General features: G+C 34.9%; 1 protein-coding gene across 1 annotated transcript; it reads left to right on the top strand.

Annotated features, from left to right (window-relative positions):
• The first annotated feature begins 8,906 nt into the window (after positions 1-8,906).
• On the top strand, positions 8,907-13,432 carry LOC149158584 (GDSL esterase/lipase 4-like). Its single transcript, XM_089437772.1, has 5 exons — positions 8,907-9,224; positions 9,330-9,412; positions 12,313-12,543; positions 12,646-12,937; positions 13,040-13,432. Exons 3-5 carry the CDS (start codon positions 12,325-12,327, stop codon positions 13,351-13,353), a joined length of 825 nt encoding a protein of 274 aa, XP_089293898.1. The 5' UTR covers positions 8,907-9,224; positions 9,330-9,412; positions 12,313-12,324; the 3' UTR covers positions 13,354-13,432.
• The last annotated feature ends 5,164 nt before the right edge of the window (positions 13,433-18,596 follow it).

Below are 18,596 nucleotides of genomic sequence, written 5' to 3'. Positions count from 1 at the left end.
TCCCCTATCGAGGTAGGAAGCTCATGAGGCTTGTCAAAGACCGACAGATGGTTATTTAAAATCTGTTGCATCTCAGGATGAATCGGCAGAGGCTTGGTTTCGACTGCCTAGATGGAATTAAATTGAGCTATAACTCCATGATGGCCCCTTTTTAGCATTTTTTCCATCCTATGCGAGCTGATGATAGAGGGAGATCTCGCTTGGAGTCCACGAAGGGTATGTGTGGAGTTGTTCTGCTTAAAACTCATATATAACTCCTGGAAATCCATTGTGATTGGCCCAAGAGTGCGAAGCCATTCAACACCGAGGACAATGTCGCACCCTCCCATGTGTATGGAAAACATGTGGGTCTTCAACTGATATTCCCCCATTTGAAGTTTGACATTTTCAGAGTGGCCTTCACATTTCATTGTGTCCCCATCCACAATTTGGACTTGGAAGTTAGAAACTGCTTGTACAAAACAATGCACTGCTTCAGCGACTTTTTGATGGATGAAATTATGTGTACTTCCACTATCAATCAAGATTAATACTGGGCAATGTTTAATAAAACCTCTGATTTTGAGAGTTTGAGGTGAAGAAATCCCTACCAAAGCATGTAGCGAAATAACTAGTTCGTCAGGGACATTGTCCTTTTGGTTGTTCTCTTCTACCGCCTCATGTTCCTCCAGTGGTGGATCTTCCTCCGATGAGATGTAATCAGTGGCATCAATTTGAAAAAATTTGGGCTCCTTGCATTTATGACCTAGGGAGTATTTTTCATCACAGTAATAACATAATCCTTGCTTTCTTCTTTCGGCCATTTCTGCAGGTGACACCTTTTGAACCTTAAGTGTTTGAGTCGTGCTGTGAGCCTGTGGGGGGCAACCTTTAGCGGTGAAATTTGGGCGACTGTACTGGGCTGCTAACGCACGTTACACATTACAAGCTATCTTGCAAGCCTCCGTCCATGTGGGAGGGTGGTGCAGTAAGACGTGGGCTCTTATGGCTTCTTTAAGACCGCTGATAAAACATTCCATGTAGAACACATCTGAGAGACCCCTAGTGCGGAAGGATAAGGCTTCAAAGGCTATAATATATTCATCCACTGTGCCAGTCTATCGGAGCTTAGTAAGACGACCCAAAAAAGAAGATTCCTGGTCAAAGAATTCTGTAAGAGCTTTTTTGAAAGTGGTCCAAGTCACAAAAGTTCCATTGCAACGTTGATGCCATTCCCACCATTGCCACCTTTCATTGTCCAAGTACATGCTCCCCACCATAACATGAGTCTCATTATCTAAGATGTTATTCAGATTGAAATACTACTCCATTTGTGCTATCCATGCTGCCGGGTGAGAACCATATAATTTATGCATATCCAACTTGGGAGGTCGCGGACGGGATTGTTGGTGGGGGCCCTAGAGGTGAAGAGAGTGGCTAGACTCACCCTCAGTATGTCCATTGCCAATATACACCTCCCCATGGGCTTCCTCCTTTCCCTTCGGGATTATGCTCAGGATTATGCTAGTTAGTCAGTCAAGCTGAATTTGGAGGGATTGTAAGGATTGTTCAAGTTTGTCCATCCTCTCATTGGCCATAGCTTAAGCTCTAGTTTCTACCATGCACCGACCTGATGTTCTTGAAATTTGGGACCGCCCAATTTTTTTTTCACTAGGAATTGAATGGTACCACCGTGCTCAGCTCGTTGTCCTGATTCTGATGGGATAGATCACCAATAAGCGCCGCGGGAGATCTCAGACCACCTTTTTGTTTTTTTTTTTGAAAACTCTTAACGAAGTTTTACTCCTTAGGAATACTGCACTAGCCGAATCCTCAAAATGTCAATGCTTCCAAAAGTCCTGCAAAAATCATGCTCCGGTATAGGAACCCCACAAAAGTACTCAGATCAGGTGGATTTGAGAGATCTGAATGGCGGATCAGATAGCTCTGAATGGCGGAACGGATTGCTGCTACGGATTTGATAGATCTAATAGATCGGAATGGCTGGTCTGCTAACTCGAAACTGCGGGACTGATGTCTACTACTGCTGCACCCCTTTGCGCGAGCGAATCTGGCAGAGATGATGCGTGATCCCAAGATAGAAAAGGGAACTATGGTCTCGAGGAGTGTCAGGTGCTACAGATCACAATATACATAAGGGTTTGACAGTAGTACTCGGCCCAATGTTTCAGAGCTCTAACTAAGGAGGATCAACCATACCCTTAGCCATACAACCCGACTACCCTATCGTACGGGCGAGTAATCTCTCCGAGTGCTGTTCTTGGTGTACTGTAGCAGTAAGACGGTCGATGGTTTAGCTATGGCTAGGTTGCAGAGGAGCTAAGGGGCTTCCGATATACCCAAAAGGTACTTGGAAGACAGTCCGTACACAGTTCTGTCTAATGCACTACTACTCGAAGGGGTACCCACAGGGGTTACAAGGGAGTCCAACAAGTGTGACCACCTCTTGTATTTCCTGCGTGCCAGGTTTATGCGCTCAATGACAGATCCCGTGGTTTAAAGATGTCGGAACACCTCTCTAGCAAAAAAAATAAAATTTCTAAGAAATGGAGATCCCACCGGCCCTGGAAAGTGCTCTGATACCGCTTGTTATGCTCTTAACCTCCAAAAAGATACCCAAATACAGAATATGTGAATAAAGATACCCAGAACATAGAATAGTGAGAGACAACAGCCAATATTTTATTATTAAGAAAGCAATGTTCACTGGCCTCTTCGAGGGGGAAACCTCCAATAGAGCAGAGCTCGATTCAAAATAAGACACGATGCTCCTCGCAAGGAGTATCTATCCTTTATATACGACTCATACATGCAATACCATGGATCAATACCATGGTTTATTAATACCATATATCTAATACCATGGCCCATTTGCAACTAACTATGGTCCCGTCATTAATTGTGGGTTAACCACTTACAATTATTAATATGGGCTTTATTGACTCTTTACTATGACTCGATCCCACTACATAAATAAGGGGGTTAGGGTGGGACCCTAACACTTCCAGTATGAAATCATATTCTTATCATTTGAGGCACTTGAAAGATTTGTAGCCATGAGCTCAGGTGGAGTTTGTTCACCAACGTTTTTTGAAGATGTACCTTTAAGAGTCTTTGGTCCAGAAAGATTCACAAAAATCTTCTTTGATGCCATTTTCGTAAAAATTAGAAACACATAAATTAGTAAATAATGAAAACATATTAACTTAAATTAACAACAAGTATATCATAAATTTTTAATTTGTATAATCAGATAATTGAAATTAAAAAATATTAACACTAAGAAAATCGCCCACCACCCCGCGGGCAAGTGGGCTGCTAGGGTGGTGCAGGGGGAGGCTATGGCAACAACTCCTACCATTTCTCCCCACATTGATCTCCTTATTCATCTTCAATCTACCCCTCAAGGGGCAGGCTGAGGGGTAGATTGAAGACGAAGAAGGAGATCAATGGGGTGAGAAATGGTAGGAGTTGTTGCCACAGCCTCGCCTCGCACCACCCCGACGGCCCGCCCTCCCGCGTGGAGGCTGCGAAGGTGGTACAGGGGGCTGCCACAACCTTCCCCTTGTGCCACCCAGGTGGCCTGCCAGGCGGGGTGGCATGAGGGGGGCTGCGGCAACAACTTCTACCATTTCTCCTGATATTGATCTCCTTCTTTGTCTTCAATCTACCCCTCAGCGTCCCCCTTGAGGGGTAGATTGAAGACGGAGAAGGAGATCAATATCAGGAGAAATGGTAGAAGCCCCCCGACACCACCCCGGCCGTCCACGAAGTGGTGGGCGATTCCGAGGTTGGGTTTGCGGCAGCTCCACACCATGCCACCTTGGTGGCCCGCTTGCCCCCCCGGGGGTGGCTGGGCGATTCTTTAAACATATGGATTTCAAATTTGCATTAGAGAGTAGGAAGAGATATTTCTCAATGAATAAAAGCATGCAAAATTCATATTTAGTTGGGTGCATTCAATCTACATTGACAGGTTATGATTATCATATTAGGACTTTATTTATCTATAGAAAAGCTTTCAAAATGTTTTATTCGATTAGGAATTTTTGTCTCTCGAGAATTCAAGAAAATTTGGAAAAGGATCCCACATTTTATTCAGAAGTATGTCATAAAAGATAGTTTGGGCCATTATCAAATACTGCAATGTCATGGATGAAAGATTTCTTTTCAAAGCATGGAAAGTGTATGCCAAATAGAGAGACAATACATGTTCCAGATAATTTTTTAAGACGAGAAATCTACAACTTATACAAAGAATATGCAGAAGGTGCTGAGGGACATGGCTGGTTTATTACATATCAATATTTTGTGAAGGTATGGAAGAAAGAATCCAACAATATCCGTATTCCTAAGAAAACAAGGATGGGGATTTGCAGTACATGTGCTTCTCTTAAATAAAAAAGGGACAAATGTGAAGGGTCAGAAAGAGGTAAGCATTCATAACTTTAACTTTTAAAATTGTATAGTCATCAAGTATGAAAACATATTTCTTAATAGCTTTCTTTTATTTTGTGTAGATTCAATTGTCAAAGAACTTCAGGAGCATCACGAACAACAAACAAATGAAAGGAAAAAGTTTTGCAAGCATCGAAAGAAGTGTTATGATAATCTGAATAAATATTTGGGTTTGATAATTGATGGTATGGACTAGAAGAAAACACTTTTACCACATTTTGTTCGCACACCCAAAAATTTACAGGAGGAAATTTTTATTGAGTATCACTTAGTTGATTGTATGGTCTTCAATGGGAAAATGTTGCCAAGGGTGTACTTCACAACTCCAAATATTCATAATGATGCAAATCTGAGCATAACCATAATTCATTATGTGCTTTCTCATTGGTCTGGTAATATACCTCAAGTTTTGTATCTACAATTCGATAACAATTGCCGTGAAAAAAAAATCAGGTTGTTTTTGGATATCTAAACATGCTTGTTGAATTGAGAAATTTTTAGAAGGTAAAGTTTGGTTTCCTTCTTGTTGGGAACACTCATGACCATATTGATCAAATGTTTAGTTGTTTTTCAGTCACACTGAGGAGGAAGGAAGTTGGGGGCTTGCCATCATTCATTGAACATATTAGGAAATCATACATGCGAGAGCCTACTTTTGATGTGTTGGAAGAAACTGTTGACATGTGAAGGTTTATTTTGGGATCATATGGTGAGGGGAAATGCATTGAACAACTCAATGACATTAACTTCCAACATCAATTTCGTATCAAAAAAATTGATGGGTAAACACTAATATGGGGCAAGAAGTATTCAACTACTGCAGAATGGGCACCGTCATCAGGTTTGCAATTTTTGAAGTTCATTCCAAATCATCCAATATTTGCATCAAAAATATTGTTATTACAATCATTTGGTGAAGTTCATAATGCACGCAGACAAAATAGAGATATAAACTATTCTAATTGCCTCGAAGAAATTAAAAAATGTATTAGATATACATATGAGTACTTTGACATTGCTGATTCAGTTTGGTGGGAGTCATTTTTCAATAATCAAAGTGCTATCATTTCAACACCAAAAAATGACGATATACCTTTGAAAAATCCATTTATTTGGCCACAAAATGTGTCAAATGAACATGAGGAAATAAACATTGTTAAACAACAACAATCTCAAAGTATTATTAATTCTTCATAGGCAAAGCAAAGAGACATGTATATTGGTTCCAGAAGATCTCGTGCACAACGTGAAGCCATGGAATACCTTTATAGGGGTTCAGTATAGGATATTAAGTCGGGTTGCATGATCACATTGCTAGCAGATGAAAATCCCAATGGCTATCCATTCTAAGTTGCTAAAGTTACAAAGGTATTTACAGAAAATGAGGATGTTACAAGTGTTGAAGTACATTGGTATGCCACAAATACACACCCATTCAATGGTGTGTATAAGCTAGAGATGGTAGTTGACAAAAAAAATGGCGGAAAGAAAAAAAGAAAGGGTACGAATATAAATCGTCACCACACAGACATATTAAAATTGGAGGATCTTGACATACTTGTTTATGACTTCAATTTAACAAAGAGAGGAACTCTTCGCTTCAAGACGATAGAGATTCTGAAAAGGTTGTTACCAGAAGGAACAGTGTTCAGATGGGAGTTTGTTGAAACGAGTCGTAGGTCTAGAAGAATTTTGAAACTTGAAATGGTGGGCATGCACGTGGACTCAAATGGGGCACTAGTTGATGAAAGAGAAGAATATGGAACATCTTCATCAGCATCCAGTCACTCATCTGAAGATGTGAATTCTGATGGTGTGCAAGAAAATATGAGTGATTTTGAATAATTGTTTAACATAGTTTATATAACTGATGTATGCATCGTATCTTGAAATAATTTTTTTTATTTCCATATGGTGTTAAATGAGAAGTTATGGGTCATTTTTATGTTGATGGATTATATGTCTTAATTATGATAACTTTTATTATTTGGAATATCTACAATGAAACATTAAATTAGAGATATATTTTGTGTTTCATACAATATACAAATAATGACTTTTGAATTCATTTAGTGATGTAATTTGTTCATAATGTCATGGTTTTTTCATTTTATGGTTGAAAAAATTTCAATTTCTTTTATATCTAGCATGTTATGGTTGAGAACATGTTGAATTTATACTTAAGAAAGAAAAATTTTATTCTGCCAAAAACATTAGTGTGTTGTTTTCCTCATAAACAACTTTGTTATCTACATTAAAAATTTGGTTTTACTAGCATTTTTTTCTAAATTTTGAAGATTGACCCTAAAAAAATAAGCGTTCGAGTATCATCACTTTTTCGTTTTCAAGCTGTATTTTGCATGAAAATTTTGTTTTCACTGCCATTTTTAAAACATGTTCAAAATTGTCCCTTAAAAAAACATCGTTCCCAGTGTACACACTTTTTTTCGGCGTTATTTTGGCCAGAGTTCCCATTTTGAGTTTATAGTTCCCGTTTCAAAGTTTACATTGTTTTCTCTATAAGAATGGTGTTGTCTAACTATTTTATGTTTTAGAGATTTTAACTTAAATTGGACAAAACAATTTTTAGTAGATCATGAGCTTTTGTTGTTTGTAATTCATGTTTCAATACATAAATTGATTTAAACACCTTCAAAAATAGTTGGGACACTAGCATTTTGAAGATTTCATAGTTCAAAATTGTAATTGGAAAGCTTCAAAACTTAGATCAAGTAGAATACGGCCATACTAATTCCAATTTATCATTAAGTTTTGAGCTTCTAAAAACCCAATTGAGCATTTTCACCTCTTCCCTCACTCTACTTACCTTTTACACTTTCAAAAGTAATTGTTAGTTATTGGACTTACATAGGATTATGGACATGAACAACTTTGATTAGTGCTTGAGATATTTTTGAACTTCTCAATACTCAATTGAACATTTCAACCTACCTCTTCATCTTATTCCAGTATACTAAATGTAATTGCTAGTTATTGAACTTACATAGGCACATGGTTATGAACAACTATGATTATTTAATATCTTTTTATAGAAGTTAATTTAGTCACATTTTGGTCAGTTATCTTGAACTATTCATTTTTTATTACGTGATCATCTTAAGATATTCAACTATTTATATTACATAATTAAAATATATTATATAATTAGAAATATTGAATTGATTTATCTATTAAAAAACAATTATAATAAGATTTTGAAACTTATTACATATTATGTATTAAAATGTTATAATTTAACATAATTTACTTATTTTTTTTAATTAATTTCATTGTGAAATAGTTAAGTAAAAAAATATTTATTTCATTAAAATAACTGTAATTTAAAATACTTTCAAAAATCTATCTTTTTTATTATATATATATATATATATATATATATATATATAACTTTTATTACCTATTTAAAAGAAAACTACAAATTTAAATTATAAAATATAATAATTTAAATTATAAAATGAACAAAACTTTAATGGTCAATCCAATTTTCAGAAGAGTAAATTCATAAAAGAGTTACACTCCACACTTTGAAATTCAATTTCTTTTCCCATATCCTATGAAGACAAGATTTCTACCAGATTACTATTCCAAGTCCTTTTATGGGTGTGCATTTAAAGACATCCTTGTTCTTGTCCACACTTCGCCATTAAAATTGGCTTCTTAGCCTAGAGAGACAGGATTTCAACCAGATTACTTTTCCAAGCCCTTTTATTGTTGTGGCTTTAAAGACATCTTTGTTCTTTTCCACACTTCGCCCTTAAAATTCAGACCATCAGCATTTAATTGGCTTCCTAACCTAGAGAGAAACATTGCGTTGGCAGGAACACTTGGCTTCCAATCATGTCGCGTGAACAAGCGCGGTATTAAAGTCAACTGAGACCGTACAACGCATTCATGGGCAATGGTATTGTGTCTTCTTCTCAACTACTCTACCCAACAAGATTGAATAGTTTTCTTCTCAACTACTCTACCCAACAAGATTGAATAGTTTTCCACTTAAGGTTTATTTTTTTATTTAATTTTTTTAGAATCTGGTTAGATTTATTGCATTTCTAATTGAGGTTTATTTTCTTATTTAATTTGTTTAGAATCTGGTTAGATTTATTGCAATTAAAATTTGATAAATTTAATTTTTAAATTTATATATAAATTAAAAAATCAATTTAAATAATACAAATCAAATTTGACTTTCTTAATTTTTCTTTTTTTCAGAAGAGACCTTCTCAATCCAATAAGATTGAATAGTTTTTCAGTTAAGATTTATTTTCTTATTTAATTTTTTTAAAATCTGATTAGATTTATTGCAATTAAAATTTGATTAAAAAATCAATTTAAATAATACAAATCAAATTTGACCTGTGACTCTACAAAAATAACAGTGGAAGATCATTCGTAAACGTATGTTATATGTTACAACCCATCATTTCCGTGTGAAATAACACCCCGAGGCACTATTGTTTTGCAGAGGGAGATGAGTTTGAGGAAAGTGGAAATGGATATGGATCCCTTCAATGTAAACCTAGTTTTAGGTGTTTTACTGACCGTATCTTCTATAGTTGGCTCTGTGTTGGGAGGTACACAATCAGTTCCTGCACTCTTCGTATTTGGGGATTCGGCTGCGGATGCAGGGACCAACAACTACATACCCAATTCAAGCGCTCGAGCAGATTTTGCACCTTATGGTCACACATTTTTCCACCGCCCCACTGGTCGCTTCACCGATGGCCGAACTGTATTCGACTTCATTGGTAACCATTATTATGTGTTTTCTTATGCAAAAGATTGGAGCATGATTGAACAATTGATTAGCCCTCGTTCACGGATTAGGCTACTTTTATTGTTTTGTGTTGCAGCTACAGCCAGGAGCAGACTTCTCAGAGGGTGTTAATTTCGCGTCCGGGGAAGCGGATTGCTGGACTCTACAGGTCCAAATCTGGTCAGTTTCCGCGATCTCTCCCATTTACTCGTTTTATTTAATATTTATGTTTGAAGGCGCGATTATCATAAAATGGGGAACGACTATATCTAGTTAAAATCCAGAACCATGAAAATTCATGAGACTGCTGAGAAAAATTATGTAAATATTACTCTCAACATTTTCTCCGAAAGCTATGAATCGCCTAAAGATGGTCGTCTTTGTTTATTTACTCACAACTTTAAATGTCTTTTTCCTTTTAATATCCCTCAAAAAAATAAATAAATATATATATATATATATAATTTAACTCCCTTTTAACATCTCTAAAAAAATTATATATATGCATATATACCAACAATAATTTAGCTCCCATTTTCATGAGGCGGGTTTACGTTTAGCCCCATACTAGCGTGTCACAACGTCTTAAAATAATTTATTTTATTGTAAATAATTATGAAACCTAATGTAGTCATTACATGTTTTTGTTTTGTTTAATTTAATGTGAAAACTCTTTGATCATTTGAATTTTTATTACGTCTTTGTTATAACTATGACATTATGCATATTCATCTTCATCATTCTGCTTTATGTTTATTGTCAAAGCGGCTGGTTCGGGCATAGCCCACCAGTCTACCCAAATATGAGTTTATCTATGAGTTTTTTCCTTCGCAATAATGAAAACTCAACTTAGTATAGTGATCTTGAAAGGTGAATCAAGCTTACCCGTGGCAGGCATAGTTTGTCTTTTCCTTTGATATATGTATATGTTGTATATGTCGAAAATAACTATGAAAGGAACAGAGGGACCTTTGATACATATATATGTATATGTCGGGAAAAAGGAAGAGAAAGACCTGAGTTAACGAGTCAGCTTCTGCTCATCCCAATAGGGATAGGGAAAAATATAAAAATAAACCTCCAACAAAGAATTAAAAGCTACTATGCTAATCACAGGTTTCATGCTTAGCTCTTTCGATGGTATTTATTTTATTTATTTACCTAAAGCATAAATTTGTAGTATTTTATTATTATTTTATATTTTAATTTTTTTTATATATTAGAAATTTGATTAAAAAATACTTAGAATAAAACATAAATTATAAATCCTATTCATATAAATATGAAAGAAACATTAAATTTATCTATATATTTAAATATAATTTAACAAAAAAATATTATAATCATTATTAAAATTATATCATCGAGGAAAAAAAAAAACACATTTTTCCCGATGCCCATAATCAATGTCGATGTGATTCACGGTTACTCAAATGCTCAATACGTAACAACGGCTTCCTACTTAGATGATTAATTTGGGCACATCCAATCTTCTCGCATAAGGTATTCCCGTAGATTCATCCCTTTGACTTCGAGATTCAACACGGCACATGTGGTAGCTATTTATCCGTGCCATAAAAATTTTAGAATTGCACGAATACCAATATGGGGAAATTAACGCGCGACTATGAAGAGGGTAATTAGATGGTTAAACATGTCCATCAACATTGCGAAGACCTCCCATATTTAGAATAAGCAAAGTTAATTATGGTTAATATATTAATAATAAAATATATTTTGAAAAAAAATACTTATTTTAAATTAAATTTAAAATAATAATAATAAAAAAGTTATTAGGATGGAAAATTTTAAATTGATTTTCTAATAAAAAACTAATCTCATGAATTTAGAAAAATATTTATTTTATATTAAATTAAAAAAAATAAAAAAATTATATATTAGTATGGAAAAATTTTAAATTGATTTTTTAATAAGAATCTAATTTCATGAAAAAATATTGATTATAATTAATGATTTAAAATAGTAATTTTTGTTTTATTTATTATTATTATTTTTAATAAATATTTATAAATGATAATAATTTAATTTTAAATTTTAAATTAATTTTTAATGTATTATGGTAATACTATTTTTTTTTAATTTTATTTGTGATTTTGATTTAATATTTTTTTAAATTGTTTTGTTTTGTTTTTAATTTTAATTTTGAACTCTAGACATATAATTTTTTTTTTAATTTGTAATTTTTTATTAATTAAATTACAAATGATTTAAATTGTATAAATTATCTAAATCAAAATTTTAATTCCAATAAATTCATTTAAAAAATAAAAAATAAATACTTCAGTTTTTTTTTACATAATGATAATTTTCACACTGTCTTATTATCATTTTTAAATAAAGTAAACTATTTCTTTAAAACAAAAGATGTATATGGACATTTACCTATATGAAGTATTATTTAATTGATTTTAGTTGTTTCAAAGTACAGATATTTTTCATTATGAGAAACTTTATAATTTAAAAAAAAAATCTATAACATTTAATTTTATAAAATTTTATTTATATTAAAATATCATTTTTAAGAAATTAATTTATATAAAATATAAATTTTTAATATTTTTAATTATATATTTTAGGTCTTCCTTTTACAAGAATTTCACAGTTCAAGGAAAATAACCTTTTATTAAATAAATAACTCTCCCTATTACCTTAAATGATTATGAGCAAATAACTCTCTCTCGTACATTAAATAATTCGCTCTGACGCATCTCATAAATAACTTGACGAGAACTACAGATTAGACTCGCTAAATTTTTGTAATTTAAAATTTGTTTTGTGTGCAGTTTTTGAATTTGGAGTCTTTTATTTTATTTTCTTTGGCGTGCCTCTTTTACCTAATATATCCGAATCAAATTTGGCTTGATTGACAATACGGATAATACAACCATTTAACAGACATCTTGAACTGGACTGGATTGGATTGTTACCAATTAGCTTTCTTTTGTTTATAAATTTGTTTTCAGCTGAGACAATTAAAATTTACTTCACCTTAAAAAAAATAAAGCAAAATATAGTAACGTTAGGAAAATGTAAAAATCGTGTTGTTTGATGGTATGCAGAATATAGTCCCAATGAGTGTTCAAATAACTCAATTCAAAAATCTCTCGGCCACGCTCGCTGCAACCACCATGAAACTGGGCGGTAGTTTCGTGCTGTCCAAGTCGTTATACGCAATTCAAGTTGGAGCCAACGATATTGCCTTTTACCTCATGAACCAAACCTACCAGAACACCATATCTGCCCGCGCATTTCTGGAGTTGCTGCTCACCAAATACAAAGAATATCTGCTCGTATGCTCCAATCGTCCTAAACTTGCTGATCTCATTTTTTTCTAAAGCAGAGTGATATCGTTAAGCATTTGGTGTAATAAAATGTTTATGATGATGATGTAGGATCTGTACCATAGCGGTGCAAGGAACTTCGTTGTAGGAGATATATTCCCTTTGGGATGCACTCCAGCGGCTAGGCTTGTTATGATAATGATGATGAGTAGTGATGAGGGCAACAATTACAGTGGTGCAGGATGTTTGGAAAGTGCAAATCAATTGGTTAATGAATTTAATAATGGGTTTGCGCACATGATTCGTAATCTAAAGGATAATGATGTTATGAGAGATGCAAACATCCTTGTCGTTCATTCTTTCCCTTACTTCCTCCACATCATCCATGACGGGAAGACCCATGGTACGCCCTCCTGTGTGCTAATTGCTGCTCGATAGAAAACCTAGGGTAAATAACATATGATGTGTAATAATGGTTATATGTGTCATGGTGGTGCGAATGCAGGGTTTTGGGAAACAGAGTCAGCTTGTTGTGGAGCAGGGCCCTTCAATGCAGCGGTGGACTGTGGAAAGGATGTGCCGGAGGAATATCGTGGGAGATACAAGGAATTTCTGTGTAGCCATCCAGAGAAATATTTGTTTTGGGATGCAACACATAGGACTGACAAATTTCATGAACTTCTTGCTGAACGTATTTGGAGTGGGGATTCATCTTCCATTTCGCCATTCAATCTAGAAACACTTGTTCAACAGCAAACCCATCTCGGATTGCAATACGCGGCACTTTCTGACAGTATTAATTCAGCTGATGAATTGTAACGATTTGGTTTAGAATTGAACAGAATGCAACACTTTTCTCACATAACTCAACTCTCATAATGGAGATATATTATGAATGGCAGAGATGATTTGGTTTTGAATTGTAAATAAATGCAATACTTCTTCTCAAATAACACAACTCTCATGGTAGAGGTATAATATGCAACTTGTGAATTGCACATCTTCTTACCTGTCCTATAGATATATTTTGCTACCGGTGAATTGCACATCTTAGTAGTTTCGTTGCTGGAAGTACAAAGCACTTACTAATGGAAGAAGAAAATGGTTATCTTTAATAAATTTTTTTAATGTAAAAATTGATGTAAAAATATTTTACTTCAAATAAATGTTGAAATATTCTATTTATTATTAAAGTTAAATGGTGTAACAAGGATTTCTCACAATTTTTTTTTTAATGTATTATTTCTACCAACTTAAAGGTTATAACCCCAATCTGAATAGCATAACTGTTAGAAGTAATACATTATGTTAGAAGTAAAATCTAAGGATATAGTTGCCCATCCTTACTGGAATACATTAAGTGTTAGAAGTAATACATTAGGATATTTTTTTAATATATTCAGTGATGCTAGTAATGAAATCTAAGGATATAGTCTCCAATTTCCATTCCGGAATGGGCAATGGTTGCAACAGCCAGGCAGTACATTGGTGCTCTGCATTAACCAACTGACACTCTAAACACTTGGACAAGTATTTTGTAATATCCTTCCTCAATTAGGGCCAAAAGTATCCTTTCTTGATGGCTAAAAGCATTTTTTGATAGCCAGGATGGCCAACACAAGGCTTCCTATGAAACTCATCCAACACAAAAAGTTTAACCGAGCTTTGGTTAGGTATATAAATTCAGTTCTTAAAGGTAAGGAGATTATCGGAATTTATTTCAAATTCTGATTTTTCATTTTTCAGCAAAGCTTCTTTTGTTTGCTTCCAAAGGAAGGAATACTCCAGGTCTTTATTAGCTACTTCCTTTATGATTTCAGCTATGTTTGAACTTACTTGGCTCATATGAACCTCATAGATACAATGTAACTTCCTGCTTAGTGCATCAGCCACATGATTTTCCTTCCCTTTTACATGTTTCATTTCAAAATCGAATTCACTTAGGAAGGTTGTCCATTTGGCCTCTCAAGTGTTCAAGGTAGACTAGTAAGGCTCCTTGTGAGCTAGCAGCAAAAATATTTTTCAAAGTAGGTAATGTCGCCACATTTCAAGGGCATGCACTACTAGTGTCAACTGAAGATCATAGGCTGAATATCATTGTTTGTATTTCTTCAACATTAGAGATTCATAAGCAATCAATTTTCCCTCTTGTGCCAACACTCCACCAATGCCCTCCTTACTTGCATTCGTGCAAGAAAGACTTTTCTAGATTGACCACTTTTAACACCGGTGCAATGGTGAGCAGATGTTTTATTTTTTCAAAACTCTGTTGAAAGCATCCATGACCATGTTTTTGTAAGGAGGTCATTGGAAAGGCAATTTTGAGAATCCCTCAATGAATCTAAGGTAATACCGAGCTAATCCCAAGAATGATAGGATATCACTATATTCTTTAGGACTGTCCATTCCATAATTGTTTTGATCTTTTTCGAATCCACTACAATGTCATTTGCTGATATAAAGTGACCCAAGTACTGGATTTGATCTTTGAAAAAATCACATTTGTTGAATTTGGCATATAATTGATTTTCCCTTAATGTTTGCAATACTATTTTCAGATGTTCTTTATGCTCCTCCTGATTTTTGGAATATACTAAGATATCATCAATGAAAATCAGCACAAATTTATCGAGGTAAGGCTGGAAAATACCATGCATTAAACTCATGAATGTGGCTGGGGCATTGGTAAGGCCAAACGGCAATACCACGAACTCCTAATGACCATAGCTCGTGCGAAATGCTACCTTATAAATATCTTCCTCCTTTATCCTTATTTGATGATAGCAAGATATTAAATCAATTTTCCAAAATAGCTTGGTTCCCTGTACCTCGTCAAAAATATCATCAATACATGGTACTGATACTTGTTCTTGATAGTAAGATTGTTTAATTGTTGATAATAGATGCATAACCTTAGGGTTCCATCCTTTTTTCATACGAATAAGATAGGGGTTCCCCAAGGAGACACACTGGGTTGGATATACTTTTTATCTAAAATCTCATGCAGTTTCATTTTGAGTTCTCTTAATTCAAGAATGGTCATACGATAATGGGCTCTAGATATAGGGGTTGCACCCATAATTAATTCAATAGTGAAGTCAATGCCATGCTTTGGTGGTACACCCGGAAAAGATTCTAGGAATACATCAACGAATTCCTAAATAACAGGAATATTTTCTAGAGAGGTCATCTTATTTTTAATGTTTGTGAAGCCCACCTCAACAACATATATTTGATAACCCTTTTTAATACATTTTCCTATTTGACTAGCTATGATGGGACGTAACTTGGTATTAGTTTTAATGCCTTGGAGTTCCTCCTTTTTTCGTGATTCAACAATAAAACTGAAAGTTTTATTTTTGCAATCCACCAAGGACCAACACCTTTTTAACCAGTTCATATAAGAGCCCAAAGGTAGTATATTAAGATCTACTTAAATTGGTTTTAACGAAATCGTTATGGGCAACGTTTTTTCCTTACAGTTACTCTTCTTTTTGTTCCCATGGCTAGTTGGATTAACAATCAGATCTTCACACACGATCATGTTGGGCTGAAATTCTGCCGGATGATCATCTAGGGCAACGTTAATTCTCAGCATGCTCCTTGCCACATCTCCCACTTTAGATGCTTCTTTTATGTTTGATAATTGTTCTGTTCTTGCTTTATGTGAACAAGTTTGGTAATAGTGTGCTTCTTCGCATCCCAAGCACTATAGTGGCGATTTGGTTTGTGGTTCGTTTATAGATTTAGCAGCTGCTTCCGAATGTTTTTCTTTGGGTAAGCCATCTTGGGTTGATTCATGGTTGCAAATGTGATGAGGGGTTTTTGTTGTACGCTTTTGTTACCTACAAATCTGGAATGCTTACTTAGAGGTAGGCTTCTACCTTTCTTGCTTAAATTTCCCTTGGATCATTCATTCCTTTGTTTCATTTGTTGATAACATATGCGGGTTTTCCACACAACTTCATCCATTGTCTTGGGGTAATGAAAATCTAATTTCTCTTTCATAAAATTAGATAAACTGTTGATAAAGCTCTGAATTTTGGCCTTCCCCTCTTGCATGTAACGCACATAATGTAACAAGTAGGTAAATTGTGTTACATACTCATCCATGGTTAAGGTTCCAAACCTTAACTCATGGAATTCCTTTTCTTTCTCATCGTAATAATGCTCCGTTAAATACTTATCTTTGAAATTCTTTTGGAATTCTTTCTAGGTAACTTCCTCTTCATTAATTTTCCTTACTGTTTTGATTTCTTCCCACCATAAGGTGGCTTTTCCTCTTAACTAATAAACTGCTAATCTTGCTTTCATTTTATCTGTGTATTCATAAATCTGGAAATATTTTCCCATGTCAATGAGCCAGGCTTCTGCTGCTTCTTCCGACTCCCCTTCAAAAAGTGATGGCTTAATCTTTTTTAACTCACCTTGCAGTTCAATTTTCTTTCTTTTTGTTCTTTGCTGGTCGAACACATTGTCTGAGCATCCTTCTTCATCTTCTCTCTTTTTCTCAATGGATTCAGTGTTCTCCTCTCCATGTTGCGTTGTTGGTGTCTTTTCCCATTCTTCAAAACTGGGATCTAGATGCCATTGATTCTGTCTATTAGACAGAATTCGTAATATATTTTCTTGTTCTTCGCAGAGTCTTTCATTATCTGATCTTAAATTCATCATTTAAGCACTCAATTGCTGAACAGTTTTTAATAACGCTGCATTTGCCTGTCGTTATTCTTTGCCCAGTTGTATCCATATATCAGGATTAACATTTACATATGTAGCACTGGGTGAATCGGTTGGTCGAGGGCTCCCTTGCATTTTGCCCTGTCCCTTTTATTGGTGTGATTCTTCAATTACTAACTGTTACATACATAAAGCATTTTGTCCTGTCCCTTTTATTGGTGTGATTCTTCAATTATTAACTGTTACACACATAAATTGATTTAGTTACACAAAAAAAACTGAAGCAAAGATTATTTCCTATACATGACTATTCCCCAAAGAGTCTCAGTGTTCGAACCTGAGCTCTGATACCATTTGTAACATCTATACAACGATTTCTCATAAAAATAAAATAAAATTAATGTATTACTTCTAGCAACCTAAATATTATAACCACAATCCATAGATTATACGCACACAAACAAATGTAATTAATGCGATTTACAAAGGTTTTCACTGATCGAATATAACTGTACTTCAGACTTTAATATTCAAGTGGGTAGATTGAAAAAAGGGTACTCTGTTATCAATGCAAATCTCTATTCACACCCTAGCTTGCTTGGTTGGTTGGCTTCGCATGTGCTATCATGCGGTGGACAGCCTGCCAAAGGCATGGCTCTGGTGTCCTATCCTACCAAGTATTTTGATTCAGGACCGTTGATCTCCTGCCATCGATCTAACGGTGAGAACAGTCTAGAAACGGATCCTCTACTCAACTTCGCACCTTCAGACCTCGGGTGGCTCATTGTTGCTCCTGCTTGGACCTTTTTCGCTACTCTATGGTGGCTAAGGTTCCCTCCAGAGTTCCTTTAGACACAAGGTGTGCCCTGGCTTGAAAGGGGGTTGAATGGGGTGCCTCCGAGCACAGGTATGATTGAAATATGAAGTTCTGAGTGTTTTAATGGTTCAGCCTTGAGGAATTTAGTAGTACCGCAGAATTACCCATTCAAAAAACACTCTAAGATTTGACACTGCTTGACAAGTATAGATTTGGGGGTGATAGGGATAGCTGATGATAGCCAATTCACTAACACACAAAAGAAAAGGTAGATTGCTTGCCACAGCCATACTACCTATTACATTTTTTGCTCATTAAGATTTTCCATTGGGTTATGATTTATCAGCTTGACCTCTAAATTGACAATAAACCCTCCTTGCTTCTTGCAGTTTTCTCTCTTTAGAATGGGAACACCACGATATCAGGTAAGAAACCCTAATGCATCACTGTTTATTTGTTGTTTTTCCGAAAGGGTTTTTCACCTGAACTGGCTATTGCTAAAATCATGGTCATCTATTGTAGGTAAGCCATCGCATGGGCAATCTAAAGTTTTTCTTTGCAACCT

Source organism: Pinus tabuliformis, chromosome 5_2 (assembly GCF_031772625.1).
Source record: "Pinus tabuliformis cultivar Carrire ecotype Pingquan chromosome 5_2, CPIR1, whole genome shotgun sequence".
Classification (NCBI taxonomy): domain Eukaryota; kingdom Viridiplantae; phylum Streptophyta; class Pinopsida; order Pinales; family Pinaceae; genus Pinus; species Pinus tabuliformis.
This window is presented reverse-complemented; position numbering and strand designations above follow the sequence as displayed.

Bases quoted from the DNA above. Each gene is read 5' to 3' on its own strand.
- LOC149158584 (XM_089437772.1), top strand. From the start codon at position 12,325: ATGAGTGTTCAAATAACTCAATTCAAAAATCTCTCGGCCACGCTCGCT. The intron at 12,544-12,645 runs GTATGCTCCAAT...ATGATGATGTAG, and splicing joins AATACAAAGAATATCTGCTC to GATCTGTACCATAGCGGTGC. The intron at 12,938-13,039 runs GTACGCCCTCCT...GTGCGAATGCAG, and splicing joins CCATGACGGGAAGACCCATG to GGTTTTGGGAAACAGAGTCA.